Source organism: Pimephales promelas, chromosome 15 (genome assembly GCF_988280905.1).
Source record: "Pimephales promelas chromosome 15, fPimPro1.hap1.1, whole genome shotgun sequence".
Lineage (NCBI taxonomy): Eukaryota > Metazoa > Chordata > Actinopteri > Cypriniformes > Leuciscidae > Pimephales > Pimephales promelas.
Genome location: NC_142783.1, coordinates 25,375,032 through 25,398,927, shown reverse-complemented (window position 1 = coordinate 25,398,927; position 23,896 = coordinate 25,375,032). Strand labels below are relative to the sequence as shown.

General features: G+C 37.6%; 1 protein-coding gene across 1 annotated transcript in view; it reads right to left on the bottom strand.

Moving 5' to 3' along the window:
• The window catches only part of spata17 (spermatogenesis associated 17), a 29,153-nt gene extending 9,436 nt beyond the window's left edge, over nt 1-19,717 (bottom strand). Inside the window, exons 1-9 of the mRNA XM_039669151.2 lie at nt 19,601-19,717; nt 19,301-19,390; nt 17,633-17,714; nt 16,625-16,675; nt 14,507-14,610; nt 10,687-10,810; nt 7,195-7,380; nt 4,098-4,246; nt 601-727 (exon numbers count right to left, since the gene is read on the bottom strand). Coding sequence (XP_039525085.1) covers nt 601-727; nt 4,098-4,246; nt 7,195-7,380; nt 10,687-10,810; nt 14,507-14,610; nt 16,625-16,675; nt 17,633-17,714; nt 19,301-19,390; nt 19,601-19,668 — 981 coding nt within the window. The 5' untranslated portion in view covers nt 19,669-19,717. The remainder of the gene's footprint in view (nt 1-600; nt 728-4,097; nt 4,247-7,194; nt 7,381-10,686; nt 10,811-14,506; nt 14,611-16,624; nt 16,676-17,632; nt 17,715-19,300; nt 19,391-19,600) is intronic.
• Between the last annotated feature and the right edge of the window lie 4,179 nt (nt 19,718-23,896).

Below are 23,896 nucleotides of genomic sequence, written 5' to 3'. Positions count from 1 at the left end.
AGAAGCATGTACCACATCTTTTAACCTGTGACGTATTACAGAATGGCTTGGATATAGTTCAACTAGACCAGTGTCTGATGTATTCTGGGAATGACCTGATGAATTCTGTACCCTGTAAAAAAAAAGTCCCAAATTTTATGCCATAGAGATAACGATTAAAACACAGAGCGGAACCGAGGCGCCACATCTAGTAGCAACCAAGCATACATGAGCGGTGTCAGCAGTAGGGGCTCTTATTTATTTCATTCCGGAGGAGGTATTTCTGGGCAATTGCGCTGGATGCAGAGGGTAGTGCCTGCTGGTAAGAGCCAATAAAGAACTCTCATCCATGAACGGCCTTCAGCAGAGACACAGTCAATTACCTAATGTGAGGACTTTGAGGGGGGGAGAAAGCCTTTTCTCCTCATTTACTTGTGGGTATTTATTAAATTGCTGTCAAATTTGACAAATTTGCGACGCTCAACGTGGAGGTTGTATTGGTGGGGGTGCGTGGGTTCACCCCCCCATCACCATCACAGATCCCATATCCCTCATTCAGAGAAATGCCAGCACACAATGCGTTTTGGCAGTTCTACATGTGCATCCTAGTGAAACGTGTACCTTTTTCCCCTGGAGGTCCTCCTCTCGGAAGTGCTTGGTCCCATATGCCACCTGCTCAAAGGGGGTGGAGGTGTGCATCAGGCCCTCGTACCGCTTATTTTGGCTTGTATTTAAAGATGGAAGAAAACTGTGTGGCAAAAAAACACAAAGACATAGGAATTAAAATACTTAATTAGCTAATATACTATGAGTATTATTTATTTGATCAACATACATAAAAAAAGTTTTGCATAAAATATTATCTAAGTTTTCTATTGTACTAGATTTTTTAATCTGATGGCAAAGCTGAATTTTCAGCATCATTTCAGTTTCACATGCTCCTGCAAAAATCCTTATTTTGCTGATTTGGTCCTCACAAAACATTTTTTTTTTTATTATAATCAATGTTGAAAACAGTTGTGAGGCTTGATACTTTAATGGAAACCTTGCTACAATTTTTCAGAATTCTTTGATGAACCATTCATTTGAAATAGAAATTTCGTTACTGTCATTTATGATCAATTTAGTGTGTCCTTGTTGGATGAAGTATTAATTTATTTAAAAAAAATTAAATCAAATAATCGCACTGACCCCAACATTTTGACAGTAGTGTATATAAATAGGCAAAAATGGGAACATATTTTTTAACACCAGCTTGTTGTATGGAAAAGGGCATAACCTCAGTGTCGGCCCCATTACTGGCCTCTGGTCTTGGCTAACGCGACTGCTAAGAGCTAACACTCTGCTATTTTCACAGCACAGCACATGTTACTTCTACATCATCACATTGCCTCATCCCTCCCTCGCAGGCACTTTTCATTCTAGTCCAGATCATTTCCAAACCCAAATCGCTTCTTAATCGTTGTGATGTCTTGTGGTTGTTTCTGCACATGCTGCGAGTTTGCTGGGCACACGTTCAGTGCAAAGAGCGGTTACTTAGGAAAAATGCCAGATGTTAATTACAGCGAGGTTGATTTTGTAAATTGTACCCAAGACACTTTGCCTGGAGGAAGATTTATCCAGTGCGGTACAAGAGGTGTCTGCGCGAGGCTGGGTAAACGTCCGCTGGGCATTGGCTTGGCTTGTCACAAAACAAACAAACAACCAACAACCTTGGCACTTTCTATGAACACAATCTACAAAGAAAGGTTTTTTTTATTCCCAATGCTTCGTTCCATTTTATGATGATGAAACCAGAAGTGCAGGTGAAGCCCTGTCCTCTTAATGAAATCAAAACATGATTTCAAATATGGAAAATGTAACCATAATCGCTCCAACTGGAAAAGTTTAAAGTTTGCAATCCATTGCAAAACTGTCATAAATTCAGAGTAAACCCCCCCCCAAAAAAACCCAAATGGGATTATCTAAACACACATAAGATGAAAGACTGTCTCATATTTTTGAATTAATGCTTTTTGAAAGAAATATATATATAACCAATAGTTAAACTTTCTGGCAGTTTGAGTTTGTTTGACACTCTCTTTAGTTATCTCCTCAAAGAACCATCCTGAACAAGATCATTATTTATTAGAGGACTTCTCCTGTCATGTAAGTACCACATAAGCAATAATGCTTGGTAAAGCTTTGATGGTGCAAGGTAAAAAAGGGGGTGACATCAAACACCACGCTGGCCCTTTAAATAATGGCCCAATCTCCCACAGACATCCTTATCCACTAGAGACACTAGCCTCCCTACAAGACAGATTACAGTGCAACCCATGCTAATGTGCACATGGGACGGACATCACAGAGCAAAAATTAATGTGGCCCCAATGTCCCAGAATACACAACACTTCTGCTGCTTGCCGGCTGTTTCACTTACTGCTTTCATTGCCACTGAATTGCATTTTAATAGGGTAGTTTTTATTCATTGAAAGCCATTAAGGAAAGTTTGACTTCTCGCAGGGGATCTTTTGGCAGTGCAGACCAATGCCCAGTGACAACACCCTAGGAGGCCACCGAAACAGGAAAAGGGGGAGTGCAAGAGGAAGTAAAATGAAAGAACAGAGAAGCAGGGGGAGAGAGAAATATGTATAGATGTATGTATTCAGTCTTTCTTAGCACATTTGTAAACCAAACTGCAGGGTAACACTTTTAAACATAATCAAATAAAAGATCAAATGAATGAAAGAAAGAACAATAGCTTTTAGAAATCATTCCAAGAAATTATTAAAAAGTAATTCAAATTTATTAAAAAAAAAGTTAATTTACCTAATGTAGTATTATTTAGATTAAGTTTATTTACCAAATGAAGCATTAGTTTACCTGATAAAATATTTTAGTTCTGTAGTTCTCAACGATCCTATTTTAAATACTTTTTAAATATCAATACTTCATAGTCCAAGTACTTAAATTCTCTGTCAGACTAATTTAGTCCACTATGTAGCTGTTTTTTTCTCTAAATCATGGTAATCCATCCCAGCATTATCTGCATCGGAGACTGAAGAGACATCACTAGGACTGAAATTAAGCTGGCGGTGGAAAAAAAAAAAAGGAGCTGCAACATTTTGGTGGCTCTTTGAAACATTTCAGAGGAAATTAGTGAAACGAGAGTAGGATCCTGGATCAAAAAGACTCTAATCATGCTTCGCCATGCCCTGCAGACACCACGTGTATAATACGATTTACACAGTAACCACCTCTCCTATTACAGCCTGTTTGGGGTATTCTGTGTTAATGGGGTTAGCTAATTTACTGTTTAAAGTCGGAGCAAGAGGAAAAAAAATTAAACATGATTAAAAAACATTGCACATTGAGCTTGTAATTAAAATAAAACGGTGGGCTTTTAAAACAGAGATGGCACTAAAGTAAAGAAAAAAATACAGTATTTATTATGGTAATCTGCTTCAATAATTATATAACAGAGAAGACTAATAATACTAATTATGTATCAGCAGGGATGAAACAGTATAGGGCTATTATTAGTTGCTGTTGTTTGTTAACTTATTTAGCAACTAACCCCACTTGAGATTTTACCATCTGCTTCAAACTTTGAGAGAATAAAATGTGGGGCGTCTTTAGTGTCATTAATGTGCATCTACACAATGGCACATATACAATCTGAGCACTCAACAGTTTACATTATTACACTCGGAAACATAATTTTATGTTCATATTAACATCTACAGTGACCTCAAAAGTAATTGGACACTTAAGTTCACCCAAAAATCTAAATTAATCCTAACCCTACTTGATAATGAAGTATTTAGACACTTTCATTATTCATATGTTTTTATGTGTTACTTGAAGGCATAGTTTGTTTTCTGTGTTCCACAGATGCCTTGAAGGTGAGTAAATGATGACAAAATTTAAAATTTTCCCTTCAAGCCACACTTACAAGTGTCAAAATACATTTTGGATCTTATTGAGACCTTGTACAGTTAATTTACACTTCATTATAAGTACTGCTACAGAATATGTTCCATTGCTACAAATCAATATATGCAAGCATTTCACACAATCTCTAGTGCAGCTTCTAGGGATGTGTACATGCTAGCACTTGTGTGTGCGCAACTTACGTCTGGTCGATGACGCGAGTCCTCCACTCCTGGCATTTGAGCTCCTCTCTGGCCTCCTCCAGGGCAGTGATGGATGTGGCCACGCGCAGGCTTGGCTCCAAGGGCCGCTGCCGCTGCTGCTGCACTTCCAGAGCTGGGCGAAAGGGCCCCTGACAGGTACGGGGGATAAGGTAAATGTTTTATTGCCCAAAACCGCCCGCCTCATTATTGATGAGGGCCCTGTGGACGGCCAGATGGACCCTCGAAAGCCCCAGTCTTTTCATCTAAGACATTAACACACCTGACCAGAGCTGATAATGTTACATTGACCATACAGTGAAGGGCCTGAAGAGGCCAAGGTGGTAGAGATTTCAAGTAAACGCACTAGATTTCACTACCCTTTACACATGCTGACAGAACAGCCATGTCAAAATTGTCTTTTTATAAAGAAAATAAGTGATATAGTTTATTTTCATGGATATTTGTACTGTTATGAGGGCATTTTTTTCTCTAGAGTTTGTCTCTAACAATTTAATTGAATCAGTAAAAATGCAACAGCAATAAATTCTTAATGGATTAGTTCACCCAAAAATGAAAATTATGTCATTAATGACTGACCCTTATGTCGTCCCAAGCCTGTAAGACCTCATCTTTGGAACACAGTATAAGATATTTTAGATTTAGTCAGAGAGCTTTCTATCCCTCCATTGAAAATGTATGTATGGTATACTGTCCTTGTCCAGAAATAAATAAAGAGATCATCAAAGTAGTCCATGTGACATCAGTGGGTTAGAGTTTTTTGAAGCATCAAATACATTTTGGTCAAAAAATATGTTGTCAAGCCACGTTCACGAGTCCGCAGTCTGATGCGAGTCACGAGTCATGAGTCTGATGACGTTAGACGCTGCTGAGGTGTATCTGTGTCCATGTATTTGGGTTCAAATAAATATGGCTGGGCAAAAAAAAAAATGCAAGTCTTCCTCTGTGTTGAAATCCTTAGACATGTTTGCGAAGATTGTTTTGTTTATAGCATGCGTCTCCCTCAGACTGCAAACGAAGCTCGGGTGCAATGACAACACGTCAGCATCACTGAACGCGGATTGACAACAGAACCAGAAGAGAATACAACGCTGAATAAAGTCGTAGTTTTCGTTATTTTTGAACCAAAATGTATTTTCGATGCTTCAAAAAATTCTAACTAATCCACTGATGTTACATGGACTGCTTTGATGATGTCTTTATTTCCTTTCTGGACAAGTATTTTTTTTTAGCACAAAAAACTGACACGTTGATACCCATTTTTTTCAGATGTGTTTAGTGTCCCAAATAGAAAGATATGCTACTCTATATAGTTTTTGAACTGGCGCAAAAACACTTGTGGCTCCACATGCATAACTTATTGTTTTGGTAGCTGTTAGTTTAAATGTGACCTTCAGACATTGCTGCTTTTAATTCATGCTGGCGCAACATTCCATGCCCTTGATACTATCAAGACCAGATCAGCACCTGGCACTGACCAATCCCCTTACTTCCCCTAACAATACACATAATCAATCTATCACTCGCAGATGCTTATCACACAGGGAGAGATGCCTAGGGAGGGGGCTCCACCTCAGTCCACAAATAATTGGGAGAGAGAGAGAGAGAGAGAGATGGCATGAGGGAAGGGGAGATTCGAGGGTGGGTGCTTATTCTGGGGTCTTTGTAAGGGCAAAATGTAGATAAATAATGCATCTTCATCTATTGCACATTGTGTGAAAGATGTGGCAGTTTTTTTTAATGAATTCAGACTAACTGGGCCCAGCTGGAGTGAAAAGCCAGCCCAGGGAGAAGAACTCGGGCTCTAATAAAAAGAAATGACTCACGCTTCATTTCTGCTCACTTATGTTTTACATTAATAGAAACCAATAATAAGAACCAGTTACCATAAAAGTCATGGACCGTAAATAACACAAATGGCAAATACGTATCATCAAATCTCCCTCACAGCTGGACAAGATGACATAGTAGATTTGGAAGTACTTAAAGATATTCTTTATCGGGGCACCTTTACATGTTGCGGTATTCCCTTGCTGAGAGTCCCTTAATGGGATCCATGGAATAAAGGGGCTTGGGTTGACAGGTGTGCTTATCACCGGTTATCTGGCTGTCTAAATGCTTTGGCGGTATCCAGGCGAGTAGGGAGGCACGTTTAATGATATTATTCCATTTTTACAGCAAGTTTTTCTAAATGATCACACAGTGGCAATAAATCCTGGCTTTAATCATGGTTATCTCCGGATCTCTTTTGTTAATTGTCACCACACACACCAGGATGGACATCAACAAATACTTTAAGTTGATATAATATCCTAGTAACGGGTGGTGATGAATATATGAATATAAATGAAGGATTAAGTGTAAGTTTGCTTAAAGACAAATACAAGTTATATTAACAACATTCCATTAAACAGACTACATGTATAAAAAAATCATTTATCTCTCCCTGAATTTAAGCACAATATGGCATTAGTTCACCAAAAATAAAAATTCTGTTAATATTTACTCCAAATCAAATATAAACTTTATCTACTGATTCATTAAAGAGATCTAACTCATAAGAACCATTTGTTCACAAATGACACATTGCTATTAATGAAAACAGCAAGGACAGCTAGGACAAGACTTTCAGTGAATATCAAAAAAAATCTGTGCTTTCCTCACTTATTTTATGTCTTAAGGGCCTGGTTTCACAGACAAGGCTTAGGTTAAGTCAGGATTAGGCCTTAGTTCAATTAGGATACAACTTTTATAAAAAAAAAAATATTACAGGTGTGACTCTTAAGACATATTTTAAGACGTGTCAGTGTCAGTTGCTTTCAGTTAAAACAGTTCAAACATGTGGTTTTAGTCTGGGACTAGCTTAAGCCTTGTCTGTGAAGCCGGTTTTGGAATAAAGCACACAAGTCATATGGACTGCTTTTGAATGATTTTGCACCCCTTCTGAAGCTTGAAAATCCCTTTTTGTTCCAGTGAAGAAAGAAAGTCATACATTTTTAGAATGACATGAGGGTGAGAAAAAGATTTTTCATTTTAGCGTAAACTATTTTCTATAAAGAAATCTTGGGCATGATCTCACCTGTGGCTTTTTGCGAATGGGTGGTAGACGCTCTCTGTTTGGCATTAGATTGGACAGATCAGGAATTATATTAGGGGTCTTCCTCTCTTTGGGAGCCGATCGTGCCAGAAGCGGTTTTACCTTTCTCAGTCTCAGCTCCATTTCATCAGGTTCTTCTCTGAACGGTGAATTGAAAACACCTGGACACTAAGATAAGCATACAAACACAAAAAAGAGTGTTATTTGGATAAGCAAGGTGAACAAAACAATGATATGCTTCTGTTAGCATAATGAAGAGAAAATCTGTTCCTCTACATGGTTGCCCTTAAACTTTGCAGAGCAAACCTCCAAACACATCCTCATGCCCCCTTTAATAACTCATTTGCTAGCAATGAACTGCTAACAGCTTCCATTGTACCTCTCATCATAAGTATCCATGCAAAACCCACAGCAAAACACATTTAGCTTTCAGGAAAAGGAACACACTTTATTCGGTCAACCACAGCAAAACAATTATACTTGTCACCTCCCCTGAATGGACACACATCCATCACTCTGGCATGTGTCATGTCTGCTAGCGTAAATGTCTGCAAGCTAACTATGAGCTGTCTGATCTTACTGTAGCACTTCAGTGATTCTTGGTTTGGCCTGAGGAATAACAGCTAGAATAATTAGTCTCTAATCAGACACTTCCTCATATGTGCTTAATTAGCAGCGGAATTTTTTTTTAAAGCTTTGATACTATATGCTAATAGCTTTCACAGGTAATATGCCTCAGTAAGGCTCCTGCGCCGGTTTGGATAGTGTAGCTTTGGGTGTCACATGGTGGGGGGTACGCCACAAAATCCCAACTTGCCTCGGACTTACAGGAAAAGAGCAATGATGTTGACCCTCGTACCGAGGAACTACATCTATGTCAGCGCAGCCACTTTTGTCCAGCGGAATTTTCTCTGGTTAACGATGAACCATGGGAGACCCATCCATTTCACGGAGACAAGGTCAGACTGTGGGAACATAAGTTGCCCAGCATAGAGACACAGAGTGAGAATGAGAAAATCAGGGAGGGGGAGAGCAGAGTTAGACTTGAGAGAAAGTACTGTAAGAAAACTAAGAAGAGAGTTAAACCATTTCTGCAACTGACAAGTCTGAGATTGAGGTTTGTAGTTTAAATGACTGTCCTTATCAGGATGAATAATGGTCATATGCGCTGTATTTTTAACATTTTCATATGCAGAGGCCCCCCTATAATACAATGTAATTTTTAACTGATCAAAAGTTTGGGTAAAAAAGATTTAAAAAAATTATGATTACTTTTATTTGGGCAAGGATGCATTAATTTTAACAAAAGTGACAGTTAAAGGTTCTCTGAGCGATCCTGGGTGTTGACGTTCGGAATATTTTCAAACAAATCGGAGGCTAGCTAGACCCTCCCTCCTCCGCATCTCATCTCCTCCCCCTCCCTTCCGTCCTTCCTGAAATAATTGTGAACGTGCATTTCTAGCTAATTATATCCTTGTGTGGGTTTGGCGAACATAAGCGTCAATTTAGAAGAAAAAAAAAACAATTTAACGTTACCCACCTGTCCAGCAAAAACAGAGCAACCTGAATGTCGGACTGGAAGCCCTTCTGCCGCCGGAGTTCTTGCCATCTTTAAAAAGCTTTGCTACCGATATAAATTCGGAACTTCGCACGTTCTTTATCCGACTCCTTCTTCTTTTTAATTTGTTCCTCAGAACGACGTCTCTTTGGTCGTGTTTCCGCAATTTTTCAAACTTCCCTCTTATGCTTCTCTCTCCTTCACACACAAACACACCCCCTTCATGTGCACGCGCACTAACCCCCCAGACCCACCCTCAAATACTTCTTGCCAGTGATTGGCTGGAACACTGTTTGTTAGGTTTCGTGGTCCGGGTGAGACATGATTGTTTTTGTTGCCTTTTCGGAGCCTGTGGTGTCTACAGAGACCGCGTTTTTTTACAGTGTGTTTAGGGGACAGGCAGCTAGCCGATAGTGAGGAGACGTTTGATGTATGTGACAAAAAATGTTTTGGCCCCACATCGCTTAGAGAACCTTTAAAATAAATGCTGTTCTTGTGAATTTTCTATTTATTAAGAAATCCTGAAAAAAAAATATTTTGTAAAATAAATGTAATATTTCCATTTTTATCAAATAAATGCAGCCCTAATGAGCATAAGATACTTCTTTTAAGAATATTTAAAAAACCGACCCAAACTTTTAAACTTTAATATTGTATAATATTTGTTTTCAGTTCATAAGTTCATAACTAAACATAATTTAAAGTCACCCTGTGGCTTGTTGTTTATGTCTATGTGTAAACTCATCAGTCAACACCATTGCTGAGTATTTTCTCCTTAAATCTGTAACGAACAAAAACGCAGTTAAAAATCGCTGGTGTTTCTGATGTCACAAACTACTTTGTAACCAATCAACGTGTGATCCTCAACAAGTTGATCTCAGAACTGGCGCGAGTGAGCGAAAACGGGACTAATTTGCATGTTCATTGAACTGCATATACTAAATAAGGCAAGGGTGTAGTTACTGTATATTTAAGCTATTTTTTTTAGGAAAAATCTTTTAAATTTGTAATTTTTGTAATCAAAGGTTTTTCAAAGGATTTTTAAGGGATAAAATGATCAACTACAGGGGGACAAATATATTATCCAATCATCAGTTTCATTTCAAATAATAATAAAAGAAAAATTATATATATATAAATTATTTTATTATTATTTATTATTTATTTATTATTATTATTATTATTATTATTATTTTTTTTATTCTAGAAGCATTTCTAGGGGTCCATGACTCTAAATTTGCTAATTAATTTAATTAAAAGTACTACTGTATTGACAAAAGTATTTGTAAATCTGACTATTCTAAATATTTTCAATCAATGGGGCACAGGAAAAAAAGTACACTGTAACCAGTAAAACCCCAGCCCAGAGCCCACATACCCATATTTTATCCTTATCTCCATTTAAAGCATATTCTAACTAGCATGTGGTCCCTCGCATCTGTTGTCCATTAGCCATTAGCTGATGTGTATTATTTCTTGATTTCCTGCCTCAGACTGCAGGCAGCTGGCAGTAATGTCCTCTTGCCCTGTTCGTGGTGTGGCTGGCACTAAGCGCCCAGTTACCAGAGCACGAACATGGCATGAGCGGAGTGGCCACAGGAGGCTGTGATACCCATAAAAGCATGAAGGAGAGGCGAAAATGAAATATTTGTTAAAATGAAATATCTGCACACCTCACACTGCTGCTGAATCAACAACGGCCAGAGCACTTCATCATAATTATCAAGACACATTATAGCCAGAGGGATTTCTGAAAAGAATATATATATCAGCAAATGATTCCAGCAGTTAGGAGCCTGGTCTTCATACTCCACACTGGCACAGTTCCTTTTGATTCTGTGACCTCAAATAAATGCAAATATACAGTATTTAAGCAGGATATACGAGCATGTCCATCTCATTGATTCGGCACTGACCTGTTTAGTGCTCAGGAGGAAGTGAAGTCTTTGAGCCTGGATGGTTTTCCCTTGCTCCTCTTTTTCCAGAGTGATCCGTTCTCTCTCTTTTCTCTGGAGCTCTACAAATTCCTCTATGTCTCTCCTGAGAAGCAGAACAGTACAAATAAACCCACAGTTTTTCTGTAAACTATTGTCTTAGTCTCAAGACATCAGACAATGTTCAATGTGACAAAATAATAGTTTGACGGTATGGATTCCTGTGAAACTTTGCAAAACAGTATTTCTGTTGTGTGTATGATAATACATTGGGAATCATGGCCAAAGGGTCTTGTTAGGCATGGTATGGACTATACATAAGGTTTGGAAAATTGCAAGGCTTGAAAGCCTATGTAGCAAATAAATTAATGAACAAATTAATTAAAAATATCTAGTAATGAACATGCACAAAATACTTCCTGTTAACTCTTTTGCTCATTATACCGATTACCTCACTTTTCCTGATGCATTTTTCTCTTCCATTTCCTCTCCGTAAAAATAAATCACAAAATAAATCAAATTCGCAGAGTAGTTTAGGCTGTGAGTTTGTTTTCTATTGTGATCTGAGGTCACAATGATCAAACGCTTTCTGACCAGCCTCGGTTTCTTTCGCTTGGCATCACGCTGTCTGTGTGACCTTTGCCAACCTATATCTCTCGCTTATTATTAATTGCACTGCAGTGGACAAAAGCCAAATAGATTTGTAACCGTGGAAGGGGATCTCGATCTGTGTCTAAGAGAAGACTGGGGTAACACATAAACCTCATTAGTGTTGATGGGCCAGTAGGGAGACATGGGAGCAGCTAACACAGATGACCTTTGTGTGTCCTTACACAACACAATCGCTAGAAGCACCCTGGGCCCACTGAATTGCATCCACTTACTGTAGAATCCACCAATCCACCAGGTGCTAATCGCCCTTACCTAGCATCAGCTGGGCCTGTAATACAGTCAAAATATAGGCCGTTTACAGCAGACTTCAGTCTATCCTTTATTTACCTTCAAACATCGCTGTTGGACACTGGTGATATTTTGAAATCAACCCAAACAAACATACCCCTCTCTTCACTGCTCCACCTTCAAAACTCACCCTCCAATCCTAACCGCCCTGCTCAGAGTCAGCCTCGAACCCCGATCGCGGTCATGCAAGGCGAGTGCACTAACAATGACGCTAAACACCACATTCCCAAGGATTCGTCAGCGCGACTCTCACTAGCTGGCCTCCATTACGCATACAATCCAAGAGTGGACGTCCGTTTATCATAGCAGAAGCGCAACACACTTAGCTCTCTCCAGCACTATAAAATGCGGTCATAATCCTTCATTTTCCAGTGATTTCTCTATTGTATTGTGTCTCATCTCTATTTCTGCCGCCTTTCTTCAAATCTTCTTCTTGCTCATTCTCTCTCCTCCACCGTCATACGCCCCCTAATGCTGATTGGGTAGACACGTTTGTTGTTGTTTGTTTGTTTGTTTGTGTGTCGGTCCGACTGACTTCCGTACAGCGTTTTTTAAAATATCGCTTACCTCACTTTTAACCTTTTATTTTTTTACTTGTTATTTTGAGTATATGAATATGAATCCGCATATGAAGTATAATTACCAGAGTTACTTTTTGACATTTGTCATAATGGAATTTCAGTATTATCTATAAATTCTCAAATTTCCACTTACTGTAGTTTAATTAAAAAATATGCAAAGACCAGCAAAAGCCACCAACTAAATTAAAAAAAAAAAATTAAACACACACAAAAAAACAACAAAATATGATTAATTAGGAGAATTTAAATGCTTTTAAGGTGGAAAACATCAAGATCAATTTGCCCATAAAATGGGATTTGGTATCTTTCTCTGTAATGAATGCAGTAATTTGTGTGATTAAGCATATGCATAGCATGGCCTGTGTATTTTGGAGTCTTGCTTTGATAAAAGACCTGCCCTAAATACTATGAAATGTTTATAAAGAAAAAAAAAATTAATAAGGCCCGCAGTTAAGGAGTGAGTTTCACAGATGTCCTTGAAAGGGACACGAGAGCGGAAAAAGTAGCCTGAGCAATGGGAGTCCATAAATTCCCCCTGTGCTTCCAAAGAGTTAAAGATTTGCCATGCTCAAACATTACAGAGAGAAATTTATCTGATTATGGCAGTAATAATTACCCAGCTGTTTATTACAGATAGAGAAATAATTCATGCAGGCAATAGGCCATGGTGGCAATGACACTCCACATTTAGTAAATATGCAAGCCGCTCAGTTCTAATTACTCAAGCCCAGAGGAAGCCCTTATTAAGTGCTGGAACTTTAAGTGTCTTCTTGACAAGTGATAAATTGTTACATTGCACAAACTCTTGCTGTGGAATTGCCGCGGTGAACTCAGGTCTTGACTTCATTAAGGTATGCAGAGAAGGACAACTGAATGAAGATGGACACTGGAACATAGCGAGCCTTGTCGTCAGGCTAGAGCTAATGAAACGACACAGATCGTTTTGCATTGGGAGGAGGGGGATCCTTCACCGCTGGCAGGGAGAGAGAATGAGAGAGAGGGGCCACCCTGACATGGGCAGTCGCTGGCCTCCAATCATTGGCATGCCGGGCTGGTCTGCTTGTGCTAAATGGTAACCATTAGGAAAATTTTGAATAATTTATTCAAGCACCGGAGCTGTACGGATTAAAATCCTGGCACTGAGACCTTTGAGGGGTGACTAATCAGTCAGTGGGTGATCCTGAGCCCAACGTGGAACAGATTGTCAGAATCAGCGTAGTGATCTTTCACTTCACATCTATGACTGATTCATCATGACCTCAGAAGCATTCCATAAACAACTAATTAATGCACTAACAGACAGGGTCTACCAACAGATAGAGAGAGAGGGGAAGAGAATGAGAGAGAGAGAGAAAGGACAGACAATTAAAAAAAAAAAATGGGATGTTGTTCGTAAAACACAGCTGGACAAATATCCAAAACTTACTATGACCAGACTGACTATTCCTATTTTTTGAAGAAGCAACTTTGACTTTGTTTAATACTAAACAGTTGGATTAATCAGACAATATTTGGGAATTTCTGAGATTATTAAACGAGCCAGTATAATTTTTCTATCTGCCCATATGAAATTAAGTCAACATTTTCATTATACAAAAAGTAAAAAAAAATGTACAGTCTGAATTTTAGACTTTTGTTACTAGTGGATTCCACGGCATACTAACTGCATACTGTAAAACTCATAAAAAAGTTTCCAACATTTAAGACAGTGTAGTACATGATGGTCGAGTGTTTTATAGAGAAATGCAATGTGTTAACGTGATTCAAAGGTGAGAAACCCCATTAAAAGAGAACATTCCTACTTAAAGAGAGGCTGGAGTAGGGAGACGGAGGGAGGGAGGGAGGGAGGGGGCAGGTTGTTGGGAGTCAGTGATCCAAGGAGCACTTAACAGATTTACATTTAATTTTAGCAAAACCCTTAAGATATTTTCCCACAAAATATATTGGTCACATTATAAAAGTGACTTTGTTTTTATCAAAAGTAAAAGATGGCATCTTCCTTCGGCCCCCGAAGCATGATTTTTTAAAATAAATGTGGGGGCACACGCAAATTCAGGGGCTAATTTTAAATTTCATAAAGTTATTAATTTTCAAGTAACTAGAGGCGATTTATGCATGACATGCTGCTAATGTATATATGTCTCAAACATGCCGTTAAAGGCATGACATTCCTTTGTCTTTGCAAGAATTTCAGACAATGGTCATGCTGTGTACTTTATTTGGAGCAGTGTATATAAAAATGTAATTTTAATTCTTCTTACCTGATGTGCTCATTCTTCCTTGTCAATCCCTCCAAATATCTCTTGCGTGCATAATAATTGTGTACATACTTCCTCACATAATAGCCCCGCCATCTCTGCTGTATCTGCAAAAGAAGGGTGATTTCTGATTATGAATACATGTACTTGATTATTATTTTGTTGCCTTTACAATTCCACTGCATGGCTGATAAAAAGAAGGAATAGTAGTTTTATTTGGAATTGCAAAAAGTATTTAGAAGTTAAAAGACAAATCAAAGTCAGAGCAAATTAAAGAAGTTCCCTGTTGCTTTCGAGCTTGCAGTCATTGTCAGTCCATGAAGAATGAGAGTGCTAGCTAGAGCCACCGTGATGACAGCACCACTGAGGACCCAAAACAAAAAGGACAGATGTCCTTCAGGCTAATTAGGTGCTTAAACAATAGCAGGTAAAAGAGAAAAAAATAATAAGGCAAAAACTAAACAAAACAAGAATTGCCATTGATCAGTAGTCAATAGATAATTTTAAATAAAGTAATTGGAAGCTTGGATTCTGAGTTCTTTGTGACCTCTTGGACTAGTAAAATCAATGATGCATATTGCTCAATTAGATCTAATACAAATCCGGCCTCACTTGTAAACACTGATTTCTATTAAAAGGCTTTTGGTAAAGAGTGTGATAAACACTAAAAAAACCTGAAGCTTCAATGGTTGTTGTTTTCAGCTTTATTGGGCAAGGGTTAGGAGGAGCAATGACCTCGTTTTCTTGCAGATTCTGCAAGGATGACCACAATTGTATAAAGTGACTTTCATTAGAAAACATAATGCATACACTCCCATGAAGCTTTCCAAACTTTAACTTTTCCATCCAACACACCCAGTCTATGCTTGAAACTGATCCTTCAGTGACTGTTTTCACAGTCGCCCTTTCTTTCTTTTTTTTCGTTAAGCAGATTTTTACATTACCGGTGCTTCCCGGACATAGCACTCTATCTTTTACAAGGGCTATAAAAGCTGTCTGTCCAGTTGAGAAACTTCTGTTTGTGTCTAAGTGGTGACAGGACCTTTAGTCTCATTTTCTGTGACCCCTGAGAAGAGGTCAAGCTTCATGTTTCAAATTAGACTCGCATAACCAAAGTGGTTGTGAAGAATGCAGGGTGGGCCCTAGATTTGACAGAAAATATTGCGTATAAATCACTTTCGTGGTTCAAATTTCTTGTGATGTCCAATCATCACAGAAAAATATGCAATCTTCCACAGAAATGCAACATTCTTCAATAAGCTATGAAATTTTGTAAGACTTGTAAAATTCTTTAAAGGTTTCTCCTCATGGAAAAACAATTGTAAAACTAAATCTTCTGTCCATACCAATAGCTCTATAAAAGTGCCAATGTATCACTCATATATAAACGTGTTTGATTTATAGGCTGTGAAACAGAACATGCAAGATTGATATTGCTACCTTTTTGAAACCTGGGCCTTATAAAAGATATAAAATGTGGTAGGAAATTCTTTCATTTCTTTCTTTCTTTATTTTAAGTTAAGAATTCTCATCAAGGCTGTATTTATTTTATCAAATATACAGTAATAACAGAAATATCGTGTAATATTATTACAATTTAAAATAACTGTTTTCTATTTCAATATATGGAATTTTCGGGATCATTGCTCCTGATTTTCTAATATGCTGATTTAGTGCTCAAGAAAATGTCTTATTATCAATGAGAAAGACCAGTTATTCTGCATATTTTGTGGAAACCCTGATACATCTTTTTTCAGGATTCTCTGATGCATTGAAAGTTCAAAAGAACAGCATTTAATTAAACTAGAAAACAATGTAAAGGTCTTTACTGTCACTTTTGAACAATTTAATGCATTTGCTCGATTAAAGTATTAAAAGTACAAAATTCAATTCAAGTAAATACATAAGAGCTATAGAAACATGCCACAAGTCAATGAATATTTAAAAAAGTCATTTTAAAAACACTCAAACCTTTAATATATTTAAATTTTGTGAACCACTTTCACTTTAGATTTCAATGCAGTTATCAAACACCAGTAAAATCTGTTTACAGGTTTTTATTCAAATCAAATGTGTGACCCACTGACTTTTCACTGACTAAACAGCAAGAGAAATATTTACCTTGACAGCCATCTTATTGAAGAAATTCATCTTCATGATAAAATATGCTGTCTGTGAAGAGAGGGAGATAGCATTACATTGTGACTGGGCCCTCTGATGTTTTCCTAACATGCGAGGAATAAAATCCTCTTTATACATAATACATAAAAGTCATGGAGAAGCAGCAGCAGATAAGAGGGTGGACTGGCAAGTCATACTTTGTATCGAAGGGAAGTGCCTGTTCTTAATACATAATGCAGACATGGCTAGGAAAATCTATGGAAGTCAGGCTGGTATCTAATGGAGATGTATGGAGGTAAACTGCTCTTTGCTGAGTTTGATAATCAATGGAATGCAGCTGAGGATGGACCGACTAAACATGTTGAGGAATATTCACAAGACACAAATGATACACTCAATGGGGACACAATACAAAAGAAACTTGATATGAACTGCTATATATGATGGTAGAGGAAAGACATATTTTTTTATTACAAATGACAAGAAATCAGACACAAAATCAGCCTTCTTCCTTTTTTAAAGAAAATATTTAATAAGATGCCATGATTTATTGTCTCACTCCTCATATCATGCATCATTTTCCATATTACACTTACTGGATTTCCTAGAAGTTATGTAAAAAAACAAAACAATATTGTAACTGTACATTTTAGAAAGACAAAATATTAGGCAACCAATTGTTGGTCATGACTGAACATACAGCAAATTAAAAAATAAAATAAAAAAGGAGACAACAACATTTTCCAGAACAATTAAGTCTTATGTAAAATCTATTACCACAAAGCCATTAGGTTTTATTTAAAAATGAAGAAGGGATAAATTAGCACTAATATGTCAGCACTTTTAAAACATGGACGAGATAAAAGCATTCCATTGGAAATCAATACGAATTGTCAAATTACAAACTGACAAACGCATATGTATAGAAGTCATGGCATGCCTGTTAACTGCTAAATGTTAATGAGGGTTATCATAACATAATCAATATTACATGTCTCCACAACTTACCTTTACCCTTTTTCTGAAGAGCACCCGAGCAGTGAAACCACGCCATATTTTTTGTATTAATGTTGCGTTTTTATGCAGGTGACTGAAAAATATAACAACAAACGACAAAGGTGTAATTATACTTCAAACTGATTCAATCAAAACTTCATTACTTTTTTTCAAAAACTGATTTAATCAAAAAGTCCCCTTTTTTTTCTCTCTGCCTGTCCACGGTAGGTCTTTCTGGGGCATCTGTACATTTGCATTCATCATTAACCACCCTCTAAATGCATGTCTATGGCAACTCTGAACTCAACATCGGCCATCAATTTCCAAAAGGCCATTTATAACTCAAAAAAATCAATGTGTATAAGGACGGTGGCAACCCTGGAGCTGCACTCAAGAAGCCTAGATTGCGCTTAATTAGCCACTTAACACATTGATCAATTAACTAAAGTAATCTAAATTAACCTACTGTCTGGGAGTTTGTCTGCTCACTGCACAGAAATATGTTGAGGTTACACACTGTAGCGCCCTGTGCACTGGCTAATTCTTGCATTTAAAGACCAAATGCATTAGATTTAGGTTTCAGCAAGCACTTACAGGTATAAGCTGAGCATATAGAATCATACGCATGTCCTCATTAAGACATCTGTCTACCTATACAATATGGATCCCAAAAGTGTCACGCCTACAGAGAGCAAAAGTGGCCACCAACTTTATTAGTGGTCTGGAAACATTTTTCCTAAAGGGATTTTTTTTAATTCTTCACTAAATAGTTATTATTCATGAACCACACAAACAGCTACAAGTTGAATCATATATTACAAACTGAAGCTAAAGCATATTGTGATTCTCGCGAGATTTGTCGAGGGCGCTCCTCTCAAACTTGTATTGCTGGTTTTTCAAGCTTTACTACCAGGATGATTCACCACCGAGTTTGTTTACCACCGAAATGACTTTAAAGCTGTTATATATAAATAATGCTGTGGAGGGATAATACTGCATATACTTACAATAAGTTATTCCTTAAGAAAAATGTTAAAATGTTTATTTCATGATGATTTTTGATGGCATAGGGACGTTCACTTGATTTCATCATTTGCATGTGAATCGGTGGACGCAAAAGAGTTGCAAGAGATGCAATTTGTTTTATTGATTCCCTAATTGGTGGAGATTTCCTTTGGCAGAATCATTGATAGTTTTTTTTTTTTTACCAAAAATTCCACTGCTAATTGTGATTATTTAAAAAATAAGTTCAAATAATGAGGGCTGATCGCTTCCTCAACAAAAGCATTTATCAGTGATCTCATAGCTCACACTAGTTCTGTTTTTTTTTTTTTTTTTGATTAAAAAAAAAATATATTGTTAAATCATTTCCTGTAAGGAGAAAATGAATAGGATTTTTAATTCCGGACCAGACTGTTGCACTCTATTTAAATGAACTGTCCTCAGATTAGCCAAGTATATTAGCCAACTTTAAAAAATAAATAACTAAACTTACATAAAATAGAATGAATGTTTGAATAAATGAATAAAGGGAATAAACTCAAACCTGACTGCCTCTTATTTTCCCTCTAAAAACAAATAAATAAGTAAACCTGAACTTAAAGAGTTAATTCTGTGTTTGTACACGATGACAAACTGATCAAATAGTCAGATGAAATGAGATCACAAAAGCTGTCTTACCTGAGGTATGCCCTCACCTGGCAGCCCCGGAACCAGCACTGAATTCTTACTGCAGCCTCATTCTCTTTCTGTCTGTTTTCCTCCGCGATCCTGTGACATGAGAGGCTTTCATTGAGTTCAGTGTGTTCATTGAGTAATCTGTGTTATCTTATCTTCAGTAACGGTTATGTGTCTTTGATATTCTTATCTAAAATACAGCTGTGAAGAAGGAACTTCTTGTTCTTTCCTGCCTACATCGACTGATACAACACAACAAGACAGGTTTCAAACGTAGAGAATTGAATAATTCGCTTTATTTACCTGTTTCTGATAAAATATTGCTTTTTGACGTTATCAACTTGACTGTAAAGTTTCACAAGTCTCGCCATGTTTCCGGAAGTTTAAAGGTGTCCATGACAACGGAAAGGTCCATGTGCGCGCGCAGCGTGGGGAGAGCGAGAGCTCAGAGCTCGTCAGTCACGCGCAGTGGTGGAAGTTGAAGTGCACGCGTCCGTCCTTTCTAATGAGCGGGATGTTCCAGCAGCTGATTTGAGTGAAATGAAGGCTTATCCCATGGCTTTATCATGTGGTAAACAGCTCTGTTCTTATTTTGTAAACATGATTTTTTTTTTCTCAAAACATTCTCCAAAAAAAATAAAAAATAAAATAAAATAAAAAATACAACAACAAACAAACAATGTTCACATTTTTGCCTCAAATAGCCAAACTATACGCGTAGGGCAAATTAATGTTTGTTTGTTGCTTGTTATTAGTGACAAGCAACGTCAGTTACATGCAGACTGGAGTCACATTTATTTAATAGGTCATAAGTATATAATGAAGTACTTTACTTTTGCATACTTTACCATAACATTTATTTTAACGTGTATTTATTTAGTTTCTGTGAACTAACTGGTACAAAACAAGTCTTTTTTTTTGCAAATTGAAGGCTATATATTTATTTAAATCCTTGGTACATTGATAAAATCTTACTGCGAGAGAACGTAACATGATTTGGAACAGATCCTTTGAGATAACTGGCATCTCATCTGTTCACAAAACACTTCTCTCTGTTTTTAGATATTCTGTCTGGTTGTGATATAGGCAAGATACAAGACGTCTTGCGAGTTCCCAGCAATACAGATAACCGCTGACAGACGCCAGCCAATTTGCTGTCCCGCCACACCAGAGCAGAGCGTTAGAAATATGGGCAGAGGAGTGACCCTTTGGCTGTGTCGCCCATCCATCCGAACCCGGTGGTGGGCTGGCCACCATGGTAATTGCCTGCGAAACAGTGTTTTGACAAGCCAGACGGGTGTAAGTCATCATTCTAGCAGCACAGTGATGAGGTGTCACCTGGAGAGAGCTGTTGGGAGCCCACATGTTTACATGCAGCCAGGTGACCCAGTTTTGCCCTGCATCAGAGCACCACTACATTCTTCACATTGGTTTCACTTCTCTAGATCACACTTTACTGATTATGTGAATCACTTTGAATTGGTTGTCACTGCTATAAAGGCATCAAGGTTGAGGGGGTTTTCATTGTCTGTATTGATGCTTCTCAAAATAGTGCAACATTTATTTATTTATGTTTTAATGTTGGATTTTTCATATCTGTTGACTGAAAGATTCTGAAGGATTGTGCGCTGGTACAAATTTATGAAAACAAAAGTGCTGATTATTATGCTATATTTGAAATGTAACTCTCAATATTATCCAACAAATATCAGTTTAGCCACATAGTGAAACACTCCATTCAGGTACCACATTTCTGTTGTTCACTCTAAAATGCCACACATTTTTCCTTTTACTCTGACCGTGTAATTGCAATGATGGCCGCTATTGCATTTGGAAGATATCACCTTCCTCCTCTCCTTTTGTTTCGCTTAAAGGATAAAGGTGTGACTGTTCTGCTGCAAGAGAAAATCATATTTTTATTAGCTGGCCTTTATCTGGGGAAAAAGGTAATGAATTGAGGATTGTGTAAGATGGTTTAATCTGCAGGTGTTCTATCATTATTTGCAGTGTGGTTCCACTGAGACAGCAGTAATCCATTAAGAAGGGGGCTGATCCTGCGAGGGGTTTGATGAAGTTGAGGCTACTCTGCCCCATGCAGAAGGGCATTTAGTGCTGCCGGCCCCACTGCTAGTGTGCAGGGATATATCACTGTTTCATCATAGCTCTCCTTTTCTTTACTCTCCAAACAATCTGCAATGTGTGACCAATGGAAATGCTTTTTTTTTTTAGTCCCCTCAAAATATAATCTTTTTATTCATCGCATTTATACAAAGCTTAAAAATCTGATTACGCTTCAATTCTATATGACTTTATTAGAAACGTACACTACCATGCATGATGGGATTATCATGCAAGCTATAAGTACACTGTGTACGTACGCCTGCTGCTTATTATTATAATCAGGTAATTCATGTTATTTTCCATCCTCCTCCTATTTTGCATTTCCTTTCTTCCCCCTTCATCTTCTCCTGTTTTCTCTGGCAGACATAATATCAGCTAGAGGAGTGCTCCGTTTCATGTCCTGAAGAAAGGCTTAGCTCACGTTTGATTGAGGTCTCTCCCATCTCACACGGGCGCTGTGTTTGTGGATACGGTGCCAGAGAAGCAGATGCAAGGGCCTATTTGATGGCGACAAATAATAAAACGTATCATTTGTGTTTGCAGTTTCTCCTCCACTGTATCAGGCGCACAGATGCTACCATACAGTTTTATTTGCCAAAAATCATATGGACTGTAGTTAATGGAATAGGGAGTGTTTGCCATCCAATTTTGAAAAGAGCTGAAGAGAAAATAAATCAAGCCACGTTGCTCGCTGTTATCTCGCTTTGGCTGTGAACGTCCACCGTAAGCACAAACTTGCTTCTTTTTATCGTTCTACCATTCATCTGTCGGTTACGCCTTCATCTCTCTATTGAGTCAGACTGTTTTTGTTTTGCGGCTGTTGTGTTGTTGTCATATAGATATTGCCTAGAGGCCATGAAAAAAAAACCTAATTTAAATCCTCCTGGGAAATGTTACACCGTAGTTGTATTTCTGAGGTGTTTACTTCCACTCTAAAAATCCCTTTGGAAGAGAGGAACGTAGAACTTGAAACATTTGCAAAAAGTAGAATGGCTCTGTGTTGCCAAGATTAAGCAAGACTTTGATTTCTGGAGCTCGCCAGTGCCAGACTTACTGTGTTGTTGTCATTAATAGCGGTTTGAGAGTGAATGAGACTACACGTCTCCTGGGATTTTGCTTGTCACAGTGTTGTTTGGGTTTGTGAATTTTATTGTCATACAAATCCCCTTGTATGCACTTTTCTTTTGTCTATAGTGTACTGTACTTGCACTCACTGAAACATAAAATGACATTTCCTTCCTGCAGGGAGAATCTTTCTGATGTTAAAAACATGACAGTGCATTTATTCAAACATGGCTGTGTAGTGTGATCGGTAATCAAATGTGAAGACTTTGGTTGTGACTTTGGTTTTGATTATTTCAATTTATGTAGGGCTGAGACTGTCTGAGGTAACATAGTTCAGTCTACCTGACTATTATTAAGGAGAAGCAGTTTCATCCATTAAAACAAGACACGGCCAGTCAATACAAAGATAATAATGTACATGATATATAGATCTGTAAAATAAGGTAAAACAAAAACAAGAGAACAAATTATATATATTTTTATATAGTCTTAAAATCTATACTAAAATGTATAGATAAATGAGCGTGAAAGAACAACATTGTATTTTTATACATTTATAGGAATTTACACATTTATATAAAAGTAAAAAAACAAGACTTTGTTTTTTACTTATTTACTTGATTATAATATGTTTTAATTAATTGATTTAAAAAAAAAATGTTTGTAATTTGCCTAGAATTTAATCTCAAACTGAGTAGTATACATACAAAGCTATCCATCTTATGGATGGGAGGGGGGAGGGGGGGCAGCTCTCGTAAAGACCTTGACCTATGAACTCTGGCCTGTTTTAGTCATGGTCCAGTGAACTCCATCCAGGGCCTGATCCCATTTCTAGCTTTTTGTTTGCTTCATTGCCCACCTGAGCCAAGCAAAGGATTTGTTGCCTGTTTACTTGCCTCTATATCAATGGCTCTGTCCACTTTTATATGAGCTATTACTACTGAAAGATTAGTTTTCATGGGCCTGATGACATGGGACTTAAGTAAGTTGTTGGTTTAAAATACTATTTGACACTGAAAAGTTTTCTGCTTTCACTATCAAATCAAGAGAGTAAGTGGAGCACAGTGGCTGGACACAGGCACTCTTGGAGCAAAATGGATTTCTGTTCAAATAGACCTTGGTGGGTGTTTTGTCATTATTATGGACTGGACTAATAGAGTGTTTTTTCTGGTCAGTTTTAGGAATAGTGGTCTGTTTAAATCCCAAATGAGTATTTTGATATTCAGATAATTGAATATTAGCCTATATTGTAAATTGGGTGTCCATTTAGTTCATTTTGTAGACATTTAGATCCGTTTTCACAGACAGGCCTTAAAGGAGAACTCCGGCGCAAAATGAACCTAATAAAACATTGGTACCTAGTCAACCGTTCTCTGAGATTAGTTTTCATGATGATCGAATGTAAAGAGTTTT